Source organism: Salmo salar, chromosome ssa28 (assembly GCF_905237065.1).
Source record: "Salmo salar chromosome ssa28, Ssal_v3.1, whole genome shotgun sequence".
Lineage (NCBI taxonomy): Eukaryota > Metazoa > Chordata > Actinopteri > Salmoniformes > Salmonidae > Salmo > Salmo salar.
Window position 1 is genome coordinate 37,934,916 of NC_059469.1, and position 15,000 is coordinate 37,949,915.

Genomic DNA, 15,000 nt, shown 5'->3' on the forward strand with positions numbered 1-15,000 from the left:
GGGGACGGTGTGTGTATTAACTGTGTTGGGGGATGGTGTGTGTATGAACTGTGTTGGGGGATGGTGTGTGTTAACTGTGTTGGGGGATGTGTGTGTATGAACTGTGTTGGGGGATGGTGTGTGTATTAACTGTGTTGGGGGACGGTGTGTGTATTAACTGTGTTGGGGGATGGTGTGTGTATGAACTGTGTTGGGGATGGTGTGTATTAACTGTGTTGGGGGATGGTGTGTGTGTTGTCTGTGTTGGGGGGATGGTGTGTGTTAACTGTGTTGGGGGATGGTGTGTGTATGAACTGTGTTGGGGGATGGTGTGTGTTGACTGTGTTGGGGGATGGTGTGTGTATTAACTGTGTTGGGGGATGGTGTGTGTATGAACTGTGTTGGGGGATGGTGTGTGTGTTGTCTGTGTTGGGGGATGGTGTGTGTATTAACTGTGTTGGGGATGGTGTGTGTATTAACTGTGTTGGGGGATGGTGTGTGTATTAACTGTGTTGGGGGATGGTGTGTGTATTAACTGTGTTGGGGGATGGTGTGTGTATGAACTGTGTTGGGGGACGGTGTGTGTATTAACTGTGTTGGGGGATGGTGTGTGTATGAACTGTGTTGGGGGATGGTGTGTGTATGAACTGTGTTGGGGGATGGTGTGTGTATTAACTGTGTTGGGGGATGGTGTGTGTATTAACTGTGTTGGGGGGATGGTGTGTGTATTAACTGTGTTGGGGATGGTGTGTGTATGAACTGTGTTGGGGGATGGTGTGTGTATGAACTGTGTTGGGGGACGGTGTGTGTATTAACTGTGTTGGGGGATGGTGTGTGTATGAACTGTGTTGGGGATGGTGTGTGTATTAACTGTGTTGGGGGATGGTGTGTGTGTTGTCTGTGTTGGGGGATGGTGTGTGTATTAACTGTGTTGGGGGATGGTGTGTGTTAACTGTGTTGGGGGACGGTGTGTGTATGAACTGTGTTGGGGGATGGTGTGTGTATTAACTGTGTTGGGGGATGGTGTGTGTATGAACTGTGTTGGGGGATGGTGTGTGTATGAACTGTGTTGGGGGATGGTGTGTGTTTAACTGTGTTGGGGGACGGTGTGTGTATGAACTGTGTTGGGGGATGGTGTGTGTATGAACTGTGTTGGGGGATGGTGTGTGTATGAACTGTGTTGGGGATGGTGTGTGTATTAACTGTGTTGGGGATGGTGTGTGTATGAACTGTGTTGGGGGATGGTGTGTGTATGAACTGTGTTGGGGGATGGTGTGTGTATGAACTGTGTTGGGGGGATGGTGTGTGTGTATGAACTGTGTTGGGGGATGGTGTGTGTATGAACTGTGTTGGGGGATGGTGTGTGTATGAACTGTGTTGGGGGATGGTGTGTGTATGAACTGTGTTGGGGGATGGTGTGTGTATTAACTGTGTTGGGGGATGGTGTGTGTATTAACCGTGTTGGGGGATGGTGTGTGTATGAACTGTGTTGGGGGATGGTGTGTGTATGAACTGTGTTGGGGGATGGTGTGTGTATTAACTGTGTTGGGGGATGGTGTGTGTATGAACTGTGTTGGGGGATGGTGTGTGTATTAACTGTGTTGGGGGATGGTGTGTGTATGAACTGTGTTGGGGGATGGTGTGTGTATGAACTGTGTTGGGGGATGGTGTGTTATTTGTTGTCTGTGTTGGGGGATGGTGTGTGTATTAACTGTGTTGGGGATGGTGTGTGTTAACTGTGTTGGGGGATGGTGTGTGTATTAACTGTGTTGGGGGACGGTGTATGTATTAACTGTGTTGGGGGATGGTGTGTTATGAACTGTGTTGGGGGACGGTGTGTGTATTAACTGTGTTGGGGGATGGTGTGTGTATGAACTGTGTTGGGGATGGTGTGTATTAACTGTGTTGGGGGATGGTGTGTGTGTTAACTGTGTTGGGGGATGGTGTGTGTATGAACTGTGTTGGGGGACGGTGTGTGTATTAACTGTGTTGGGGATGGTGTGTGTGTTGACTGTGTTGGGGGATGGTGTGTGTTAACTGTGTTGGGGGATGGTGTGTGTATTAACTGTGTTGGGGGATGGTGTGTGTATGAACTGTGTTGGGGGATGGTGTGTGTATGAACTGTGTTGGGGGATGGTGTGTGTATGAACTGTGTTGGGGGATGGTGTGTGTTATGAACTGTGTTGGGGGATGGTGTGTGTATGAACTGTGTTGGGGGGATGGTGTGTGTATGAACTGTGTTGGGGGATGGTGTGTGTATGAACTGTGTTGGGGGATGGTGTGTGTATTAACCGTGTTGGGGGATGGTGTGTGTATGAACTGTGTTGGGGGATGGTGTGTGTATGAACTGTGTTGGGGGATGGTGTGTGTATTAACTGTGTTGGGGGATGGTGTGTGTATGAACTGTGTTGGGGGATGGTGTGTGTATGAACTGTGTTGGGGGATGGTGTGTGTATGAACTGTGTTGGGGGATGGTGTGTGTATGAACTGTGTTGGGGGATGGTGTGTATTGTGTTGTCTGTGTTGGGGGATGGTGTGTGTGTATTAACTGTGTTGGGGATGGTGTGTGTTAACTGTGTTGGGGGATGGTGTGTGTATGAACTGTGTTGGGGATGGTGTGTGTATTAACTGTGTTGGGGGATGGTGTGTGTGTTAACTGTGTTGGGGGATGGTGTGTGTATGAACTGTGTTGGGGGACGGTGTGTGTATTAACTGTGTTGGGGGATGGTGTGTGTATGAACTGTGTTGGGGGATGGTGTGTGTATAACTGTGTTGGGGGATGGTGTGTGTATTAACTGTGTTGGGGGATGGTGTGTGTATGAACTGTGTTGGGGGATGGTGTGTGTATTAACTGTGTTGGGGGATGGTGTGTGTATGAACTGTGTTGGGGGATGGTGTGTGTGTATGAACTGTGTTGGGGGATGGTGTGTGTATGAACTGTGTTGGGGGATGGTGTGTGTATGAACTGTGTTGGGGGATGGTGTGTGTATGAACTGTGTTGGGGGATGGTGTGTGTATTAACCGTGTTGGGGATGGTGTGTGTATGAACTGTGTTGGGGGATGGTGTGTGTATGAACTGTGTTGGGGGATGGTGTGTGTATTAACTGTGTTGGGGGATGGTGTGTGTATGAACTGTGTTGGGGGATGGTGTGTGTATTAACTGTGTTGGGGGATGGTGTGTGTATGAACTGTGTTGGGGGATGGTGTGTGTATGAACTGTGTTGGGGGATGGTGTGTTACTGGTGTGTGTGTTGTCTGTGTTGGGGGATGGTGTGTGTGTATTAACTGTGTTGGGGATGGTGTGTGTTAACTGTGTTGGGGGATGGTGTGTGTATGAACTGTGTTGGGGGACGGTGTGTGTATTAACTGTGTTGGGGGATGGTGTGTGTATGAACTGTGTTGGGGGACGGTGTGTGTATTAACTGTGTTGGGGGATGGTGTGTGTATGAACTGTGTTGGGGACGGTGTGTATTAACTGTGTTGGGGGATGGTGTGTGTGTTAACTGTGTTGGGGGATGGTGTGTGTATGAACTGTGTTGGGGGACGGTGTGTGTATTAACTGTGTTGGGGGATGGTGTGTGTGTTGTCTGTGTTGGGGGGATGGTGTGTGTTAACTGTGTTGGGGGATGGTGTGTGTATGAACTGTGTTGGGGGATGGTGTGTGTTGAACTGTGTTGGGGGATGGTGTGTGTATGAACTGTGTTGGGGGATGGTGTGTGTATTAACTGTGTTGGGGGATGGTGTGTGTATTAACTGTGTTGGGGGATGGTGTGTGTATGAACTGTGTTGGGGATGGTGTGTATTAACTGTGTTGGGGGATGGTGTGTGTATGACTGTGTTGGGGGATGGTGTGTGTTTAACTGTGTTGGGGGATGGTGTGTGTATGAACTGTGTTGGGGGATGGTGTGTGTTGACTGTGTTGGGGGATGGTGTGTGTATTAACTGTGTTGGGGATGGTGTGTGTATGAACTGTGTTGGGGGATGGTGTGTGTATGTACTGTGTTGGGGGATGGTGTGTGTATTAACTGTGTTGGGGATGGTGTGTGTATTAACTGTGTTGGGGGATGGTGTGTGTATTAACTGTGTTGGGGGACGGTGTGTGTATTAACTGTGTTGGGGGATGGTGTGTGTATGAACTGTGTTGGGGGACGGTGTGTGTATTAACTGTGTTGGGGGATGGTGTGTGTATGAACTGTGTTGGGGGATGGTGTGTGTATGAACTGTGTTGGGGGATGGTGTGTGTATGAACTGTGTTGGGGGATGGTGTGTGTATGAACTGTGTTGGGGGATGGTGTGTGTGTATGAACTGTGTTGGGGGATGGTGTGTGTATGAACTGTGTTGGGGGATGGTGTGTGTATGAACTGTGTTGGGGGATGGTGTGTGTATGAACTGTGTTGGGGGATGGTGTGTGTATAAACTGTGTTGGGGGATGGTGTGTGTATTAACCGTGTTGGGGGATGGTGTATGTATGAACTGTGTTGGGGGATGGTGTGTGTATGAACTGTGTTGGGGGATGGTGTGTGTATTAACTGTGTTGGGGCGATGGTGTGTGTATGAACTGTGTTGGGGGATGGTGTGTGTATGAACTGTGTTGGGGGATGGTGTGTGTATGAACTGTGTTGGGGGATGGTGTGTGTATGAACTGTGTTGGGGGATGGTGTGTTACTGGTGTGTGTGTTGTCTGTGTTGGGGGATGGTGTGTGTGTATTAACTGTGTTGGGGATGGTGTGTGTTAACTGTGTTGGGGGATGGTGTGTGTATGAACTGTGTTGGGGGACGGTGTATATATTAACTGTGTTGGGGGATGGTGTGTGTATGAACTGTGTTGGGGGACGGTGTGTGTATTAACCGTGTTGGGGGATGGTGTGTGTATGAACTGTGTTGGGGATGGTGTGTATTAACTGTGTTGGGGGATGGTGTGTGTATTAACTGTGTTGGGGGGATGGTGTGTGTATGAACTGTGTTGGGGGACGGTGTGTGTATTAACTGTGTTGGGGGATGGTGTGTGTGTTAACTGTGTTGGGGGATGGTGTGTGTATAACTGTGTTGGGGGACGGTGTGTGTATTAACTGTGTTGGGGGATGGTGTGTGTATGAACTGTGTTGGGGGATGGTGTGTGTATAACTGTGTTGGGGGATGGTGTGTGTATGAACTGTGTTGGGGATGGTGTGTGTGTATGAACTGTGTTGGGGGATGGTGTGTGTATGAACTGTGTTGGGGGATGGTGTGTGTATGAACTGTGTTGGGGGATGGTGTGTGTATGAACTGTGTTGGGGGATGGTGTGTGTATTAACAGTGTTGGGGGATGGTGTGTGTATGAACTGTGTTGGGGGATGGTGTGTGTATGAACTGTGTTGGGGGATGGTGTGTGTATTAACTGTGTTGGGGGATGGTGTGTGTTATGAACTGTGTTGGGGGATGGTGTGTGTATGAACTGTGTTGGGGGATGGTGTGTGTATGAACTGTGTTGGGGGATGGTGTGTGTATGAACTGTGTTGGGGGATGGTGTGTTACTGGTGTGTGTGTTGTCTGTGTTGGGGGATGGTGTGTGTGTATTAACTGTGTTGGGGATGGTGTGTGTTAACTGTGTTGGGGGATGGTGTGTGTATGAACTGTGTTGGGGGACGGTGTATATATTAACTGTGTTGGGGGATGGTGTGTGTATGAACTGTGTTGGGGGACGGTGTGTGTATTAACTGTGTTGGGGGATGGTGTGTGTATGAACTGTGTTGGGGATGGTGTGTATTAACTGTGTTGGGGGATGGTGTGTGTGTTAACTGTGTTGGGGGATGGTGTGTGTATGAACTGTGTTGGGGGACGGTGTGTGTATTAACTGTGTTGGGGGATGGTGTGTGTGTTGTCTGTGTTGGGGGATGGTGTGTGTTAACTGTGTTGGGGGATGGTGTGTGTATGAACTGTGTTGGGGGATGGTGTGTGTTGACTGTGTTGGGGGATGGTGTGTGTATTAACTGTGTTGGGGATGGTGTGTGTATGAACTGTGTTGGGGGATGGTGTGTGTGTTGTCTGTGTTGGGGGATGGTGTGTGTATTAACTGTGTTGGGGATGGTGTGTGTATTAACTGTGTTGGGGGATGGTGTGTGTATTAACTGTGTTGGGGGATGGTGTGTGTATTAACTGTGTTGGGGGATGGTGTGTGTATTAACTGTGTTGGGGGATGGTGTGTGTATGAACTGTGTTGGGGGATGGTGTGTGTATTAACTGTGTTGGGGGATGGTGTGTGTTTTAACTGTGTTGGGGGATGGTGTGTGTGTATTAACTGTGTTGGGGGATGGTGTGTGTATGAACTGTGTTGGGGGATGGTGTTTGTATGAACTGTGTTGGGGGATGGTGTGTGTATTAACTGTGTTGGGGGATGGTGTGTGTATTAACTGTGTTGGGGGACGGTGTGTGTATTAACTGTGTTGGGGGATGGTGTGTGTATTAACTGTGTTGGGGGATGGTGTGTGTGTTAACTGTGTTGGGGGATGGTGTGTGTGTTAACTGTGTTGGGGGATGGTGTGTGTATTAACTGTGTTGGGGGATGGTGTGTGTATTAACTGTGTTGGGGGATGGTGTTTGTGTTAACTGTGTTGGGGGATGGTGTGTGTGTTAACTGTGTTGGGGGATGGTGTGTGTGTTAACTGTGTTGGGGGATGGTGTGTGTGTTAACTGTGTTGGGGGATGGTGTGTGTGTATTAACTGTGTTGGGGGATGGTGTTTGTATTAACTGTGTTGGGGGGATGGTGTGTGTGTTAACTGTGTTGGGGGATGGTGTGTGTGTTAACTGTGTTGGGGGATGGTGTTTGTATTAACTGTGTTGGGGGATGGTGTGTGTATTAACTGTGTTGGGGGATGGTGTGTGTGTTAACTGTGTTGGGGGATGGTGTGTGTATTAACTGTGTTGGGGGATGGTGTGTTACTGGTGTTTGTGTAGTGGTGGAACAACTACCCACGTGTTATTACTATATATTATTCTAGGTATTCAGTGTTATTACTGTGTTATTAACGTGTTATTACTATATATTATTCTAGGTATTCAGTGTTATTACTGTGTTATTAACGTGTTATTACTATATATTATTCTAGGTATTCAGTGTTATTACTGTGTTATTAACGTGTTATTACTATATATTATTCTAGGTATTCAGTGTTATTACTGTGTTATTAACGTGTTATTACTATATATTATTCTAGGTATTCAGTGTTATTACTGTGTTATTAACGTGTTATTACTATATATTATTCTAGGTATTCAGTGTTATTACTGTGTTATTAAACTACTGAAGTAGTACTTTAAAGTATTTTACACCACTGTGTGTGTGTCTGCATGCGTGTTTGAGAGGACATTGTGTGTGTGTGCGTATGTTACTGTGTGTGTGTGTGCGTGCACGCATGCATACAGGTGTATATCTTACCTGTCCCATGCCACAGTACTGCCCATGGTGCTGCCCACGCCAACGCGTCTCAGGCCGAGGAGCTCAGGGTCGCCGCGGCCCTCTGCTGGTAGCTCCAGGGACGATAGGGTAGACGAGTTGTACATCTTTATTTTAGGAAAACAAACATATATATATATATATATATATAATAATAATAATAATATGCCATTTATCAGACGCTTTTACGCAAAGCCACTTACAGTCATGCATACGTTTATTTTACGTAGGGTGGTCCCGGGAATCGAACCCACTATCCCGGCGTTACAAGCACTATGCTCTACCGACTGAATGTCCACTGAACCGTATTTTAGTCCAGGGGTCTATTCATTAAACTGATATTCTATTTCAAAACACTCTAAATGATTTAACATGCTTATGTAAAGATAAGGCTTCATATCTGTCGACTGTCAGTAAAGTGTTACTGTGTGTTACCATTCGGGTTTATTGAGTCTTCACAGATCATTAATTTGTTCATGTGTTAATACACAGTCCCCCCAGTGTCCGGTCTGGAGCGTTAAGTCACCAGGCCCCCTCCAGTGTCCGGTCTGGAGCGTTAAGTCACCAGGCCCCCCAGTGTCCGGTCTGGAGCGTTAAGTCACCAGGCCCCCCAGTGTCCGGTCTGGAGCGTTACGTCACAGGCCTCCCCAGTGTCCGGTCTGGAGCGTTAAGTCACAGGCCTCCCCAGTGTCCGGTCTGGAGCGTTAAGTCACCAGGCCCCCCAGTGTCCGGTCTGGAGCGTTAAGTCACCAGGCCCCCCAGTGTCCGGTCTGGAGCGTTAAGTCACCAGGCCCCCAGTGTCCGGTCTGGAGCGTTAAGTCACAGGCCCCCAGTGTCGGGTCTGGAGCGTTAAGTCACAGCCCCCCAGTGTCCGGTCTGGAGCGTTAAGTCACAGGCCCCCAGTGTCCGGTCTGGAGCGTTAAGTCACCAGGCCCCCCAGTGTCCGGTCTGGAGCGTTAAGTCACCAGGCCCCCCAGTGTCCGGTCTGGCGCGTTAAGTCACCAGGCCCCCAGTGTCCGGTCTGGAGTGTTAAGTCACAGGCCCCCCAGTGTCCGGTCTGGAGCGTTAAGTCACCAGGCCCCCCAGTGTCCGGTCTGGAGCGTTAAGTCACCAGGCCCCCCAGTGTCCGGTCTGGAGCGTTAAGTCACCAGGCCCCCCAGTGTCCGGTCTGGAGCGTTAAGTCACCAGGCCCCCCCGTGTCCGGTCTGGAGTGTTAAGTCACAGGCCCCCAGTGTCCGGTCTGGAGCGTTAAGTCACCAGGCCCCCAGTGTCCGGTCTGGAGCGTTAAGTCACCAGGCCCCCCAGTGTCCGGTCTGGAGCGTTAAGTCACCAGGCCCCCCCAGTGTCCGGTCTGGAGCGTTAAGTCACCATTCCCCCCCAGTGTCCGGTCTGGAGCGTTAAGTCACCATTCCCCCCCAGTGTCCGGTCTGGAGCGTTACGTCACAGGCCCCCCAGTGTCCGGTCTGGAGCGTTAAGTCACCAGGCCCCCAGTGTCCGGTCTGGAGCGTTAAGTCACCAGGCCCCCCCAGTGTCCGGTCTGGAGCGTTAAGTCACCAGGCCACCCAGTGTCCGGTCTGGAGCGTTAAGTCACCAGGCCCCCCCAGTGTCCGGTGTGGAGCGTTAAGTCACCAGGCCCCCCAGTGTCCGGTCTGGAGAGTTAAGTTAAAGCTCCGCTGGTCGGTTACTACTAGCTGTGCCAAAAGCCTTGGTCTGCTCTAGAAAACCTATGTAAATTACGATTTGTTTGGCCAGAACGGCCCTAATGTTGGGTTTATTATGATCAATCACCACAATGAAGTTTGCTACAAAAAAAATCGAAATATTTAATTAAATACTGATCCATTCTGACTACTATATTTCTCGTCACACAGAACCACGTAATAACACAGACCAAGAGGAGGCTCCATAGACACTAAGGTTGGCTCTCTGGTCGGATGAAAAGGACTACATCGACCATGATCCTTTGCAAGTTACCTTTTTTTGTTGTTGTTATGCCATTCAGCAATATGGCGGGCTTGAAATGTCAAATACTTCCGGCTTCATGCGCCATCAGGAGTATCACATAACAATACGTGGATGACGTCGGTGCAATCGCTATCTACTGGCTTTAAGGTTAACTTATAGAATTATTACGTTTCAAATAAAATAGTCAAACCATAATGAAGAGCTAGCTTACTAATGTTGGCAAATTATTATACAGAACTATCTTTGTTTCCTTTGTATAAATATAAACCAAACAAACACCATACACCAATATGGTCTATTATACCATACACCAATATAACTACTATACCATACACCAATATGGTCTATTATACTATACCATACACCAATATAACTACTATACCATACACCAATATGGTCTATTACACCATACACCAATATGGTCTATTACACCATACACCAATATGGTCTATTACACCATACACCAATATGGTCTATTACACCATACACCAATATGGTCTATTACACCATACACCAATATAACTACTATACCGTACACCAATATAACTACTATACCATACACCAATATAACTACTATACCATACACCAATATAACTACTATACCATACACCAATATGGTCTATTATACCATACACCAATATAACTACTATACCATACACCAATATAACTACTATACCATACACCAATATAACTACTATACCATACACCAATATGGTCTATTATACCATACACCAATATAACTACTATACCATACACCAATATAACTACTATACCATACACCAATATAACTACTATACCATACACCAATATAACTACTATACCATACACCAATATGGTCTATTATACCATACACCAATATAACTACTATACCATACACCAATATAACTACTATACCATACACCAATATAACTACTATACCATACACCAATATAACTACTATACCATACACCAATATAACTACTATACCATACACCAATATAACTACTATACCATACACCAATATGGTCTATTATACCATACACCAATATAACTACTATACCATACACCAATATAACTACAATACCATACACCAATATAACTACTATACCATACACCAATATAACTACTATACCATACACCAATATGGTCTATTATACCATACACCAATATAACTACTATACCATACACCAATATAACTACTATACCATACACCAATATAACTACTATACCATACACCAATATGGTCTATTATACCATACACCAATATAACTACTATACCATACACCAATATAACTACTATACCATACACCAATATAACTACTATACCATACACCAATATAACTACTATACCATACACCAATATAACTACTATACCATACACCAATATGGTCTATTATACCATACACCAATATAACTACTATACCATACACCAATATAACTACTATACCATACACCAATATAACTACTATACCATACACCAATATAACTACTATACCATACACCAATATGGTCTATTATACCATACACCAATATAACTACTATACCATACACCAATATAACTACAATACCATACACCAATATAACTACTATACCATACACCAATATAACTACTATACCATACACCAATATGGTCTATTATACCATACACCAATATAACTACTATACCATACACCAATATAACTACTATACCATACACCAATATGGTCTATTATACCATACACCAATATGGTCTATTATACCATACACCAATATAACTACTATACCATACACCAATATAACTACTATACCATACACCAATATAACTACTATACCATACACCAATATAACTACTATACCATACACCAATATAACTACTATACCATACACCAATATGGTCTATTATACCATACACCAATATAACTACTATACCATACACCAATATAACTACTATACCATACACCAATATGGTCTATTATACCATACACCAATATAACTACTATACCATACACCAATATAACTACTATACCATACACCAATATAACTACTATACCATACACCAATATAACTACTATACCATACACCAATATGGTCTATTATACCATACACCAATATAACTACTATACCATACACCAATATAACTACTATACCATACACCAATATAACTACTATACCATACACCAATATGGTCTATTATACCATACACCAATATGGTCTATTATACCATACACCAATATAACTACTATACCATACACCAATATAACTACTATACCATACACCAATATAACTACTATACCATACACCAATATAACTACTATACCATACACCAATATAACTACTATACCATACACCAATATGGTCTATTATACCATACACCAATATAACTACTATACCATACACCAATATAACTACTATACCATACACCAATATAACTACTATACCATACACCAATATGGTCTATTATACCATACACCAATATAACTACTATACCATACACCAATATAACTACTATACCATACACCAATATAACTACTATACCATACACCAATATGGTCTATTATACCATACACCAATATAACTACTATACCATACACCAATATAACTACTATACCATACACCAATATAACTACTATACCATACACCAATATAACTACTATACCATACACCAATATGACTCTGCTTCTACTTGGGGTCCAGACCAGGTAACTGTAAAGCTTTGACAGACACTGATATTAAAATGGTTTTATCAATACATTTGATTGATACACACACACACACACACACACACACACACACACACACACACACACACACACACACACACACACACACACACACACACACACACCTTGATCTTGAGGCTGGGAAAGGGGTCCAGCAGGGGAGAGGTTGTCATGGGGATTTTGTGAAGACCGTCGTCGGCACCCTGCCGCAGGGAGAAGAGAGGATCCCTGAAGGTACCCGCTGTGGCCGTCAGATCCGGGGGCGCAGAGGGGTGGAGGAGGTGAGGGTTGTCTGCAGGAGGAGGAGGAGAGAGAGGGGGGAGTTGTTTAATAGTTGCATCGGCAAGATTGTGATTTTTGGGAGCAAAGTGGTTACAATACATGCTTTATTGATCCGTTAAAAAAAAAAAATGTAACCTTTATTTAACCAGGCAAGTAAGTTAAGAACAAATTCTTATTTACAATGACGGCCTACACCGGTCGAACCCGGACGACGCTGGGCCAATTGTGCGCCCGCCCAATGGGACTCCCAATCACAGCCGGTTGTGATACAGCCTGGAATCAAACCAGGGTGTCTGTAGTGACGCCTCTAGCACTGAGATGCAGTGCCTTAGACTGCTGTGATACAGCCTGGAATCAAACCAGGGTCTGTAGTGACGCCTTAGACCGCTGTGCAAATAACCCTCTGGCTGGCGGTAGCTAGTATACTGGGATAATGAAGCCAATAACCCTGTGGCTGGCGGTAGCTAGTATACTGGGATAATGAAGCCAATAACCCTCTGGCTGGTGGTAGCTAGTATACTGGGATAATGAAGCCAATAACCCTCTGGGTGGCGGTAGCTAGTATACTGGGATAATGAAGCCAATAACCCTCTGGGTGGCGGTAGCTAGTATACTGGGATAATGAAGCCAATAACCCTCTGGCTGGCGGTAGCTAGTATACTGGGATAATGAAGCCAATAACCCTCTGGGTGGCGGTAGCTAGTATACTGGGATAATGAAGCCAATAACCCTCTGGCTGGTAGTAGCTAGTATACTGGGATAATGAAGCCAATAACCCTCTGGGTGGCGGTAGCTAGTATACTGGGATAATGAAGCCAATAACCCTCTGGCTGGTGGTAGCTAGTATACTGGGATAATGAAGCCAATAACCCTCCACAAGGAGGGTAATAACCCTCCCTTCCACAAGAACAATATCGCTCCTTAAAAATAACAACCCTATGGAACAATCCTTGGATATCACTCCTTAAAAACACAACCCTATGGAACAATCCTTGGATATCACTCCTTAAAAACACAACCCTATGGAACAATCCTTGGATATCACTCCTTAAAAATACAACCCTATGGAACAATCCTTGGATATCACTCCTTAAAAACACAACCCTATGAAACAATCCTTGGATATCACTCCTTAAAAACAACAACCCTATGGAACAATCCTTGGATATCACTCCTTAAAAACACAACCCTATGGAACAATCCTTGGATATCACTCCTTAAAAACAACAACCCTATGGAACAATCCTTGGATATCACTCCTTAAAAACACAACCCTATGGAACAATCCTTGGATATCACTCCTTAAAAACAACAACCCTATGGAACAATCCTTGGATATCACTCCTTAAAAACACAACCCTATGGAACAATCCTTGGATATCTTTTCAGAATTCACTGATAAATTGGTCCAAATGGAAAACTAAAGTCATAGAAACCGTAAATGACTTGGTAACGGGAAATACATTTATTTCCATGACAGAATTAAAAAAGCACTGTTGGACTAAACAAAGTAGATAGTTAAAAGCACATGCAACCTGACATTTTTGTTTGAAATCTTTTGGAGATCAGAGCTCAATCTTGAGGGAATCCTATTTGAGTCAGAAAAGGATGTTCATATGATAGATGAGATATATAAAACCTTGCAGAGAGCCAATCCAACTGACAACCTGCCACGTCCTGACCAGTATAAGGGGTTATTTGTTATTCTAGTTTGGTCAGGACGTGACAGGGGAGTGTTTGTTATGTGTTGTCGGGGTTTTTGAGTATTGTTCTATGTTTTTGTATTTCTATGTTTTTTCTATGTTGTGTATTTCTTTGTGTTGGCCTGGTATGGCTCTCAATCAGGGACAGCTGTATTTCGTTGTCGCTGATTGGGAGCCATACTTAGGGAGCCCTCTTTCCACCTGTCTTTTGTGGGAAGTTGATTTTGCAAGGTTGTGAGGAGCCTGCAATACTGTTCGTTCGTTGTTTATTGTTTTGCTGGTTCACGTTTATTAAAATATGATGAACCCAACCCACGCTGAGCTTTGGTCCCCTTCTTCTAACGACGGACGTTACAGAACCTGTTAGAAAAAAAGATCAACTATTGAAAACCAAGATTTAAAAATAACTGATATTGGCACATGATGGAGGGAATGTTGGAACGTAATTAAAGAGATTACAGTTAACGGAAAATGTACGCTGAATCCAGTATAAACTAATGTATATCATTTATTATACAAGAGACAATATGAACTAATTCTACAGCACAACGCCAGAGTCACGCCTTCAGTGTAAAACTAACAATGACTCGATAGTCCATGTCTTCTGGGAATGTTATAACGTCCAAAAGTTATGGGCGAAGTTGGAAAGTTGGCTGTCACAGGTATTACAATGTAAATGTACTTTTAATCCGTCTGTCTGCATATTTCAAGACATGGCATATGAAGGTGCGGTGAGATACCCGATGGGTTTGATGATACTTTTCTCATTCTCATTAATCATGTTGAAAAAACATATACTTAAAAACTGGAAATCAACCAGTCCTCCATCGGTAACACAATGGGAAGATCAAACGCTTTATTATCTAAATGTCGAAAGTGCGTGGGAAATTTAGAGAAACAAAATGGTGCCGTTTGAGGCAATGTGGCAGAGAGTGACACTGGTGCTGGAGATGGAGGGG

The 15,000-nt window shown here is 44.7% G+C and overlaps 1 protein-coding gene across 1 annotated transcript in view; it reads right to left on the bottom strand.

Annotated features, from left to right (window-relative positions):
* Positions 1–15,000, bottom strand: part of LOC106589950 (netrin receptor UNC5B-a) — a 239,165-nt gene that overhangs the window by 17,405 nt on the left and 206,760 nt on the right. The window contains exons 9-10 of the mRNA XM_045710301.1: positions 12,182–12,348; positions 7,396–7,520 (exon numbers count right to left, since the gene is read on the bottom strand). Coding sequence (XP_045566257.1) covers positions 7,396–7,520; positions 12,182–12,348 — 292 coding nt within the window. The remainder of the gene's footprint in view (positions 1–7,395; positions 7,521–12,181; positions 12,349–15,000) is intronic.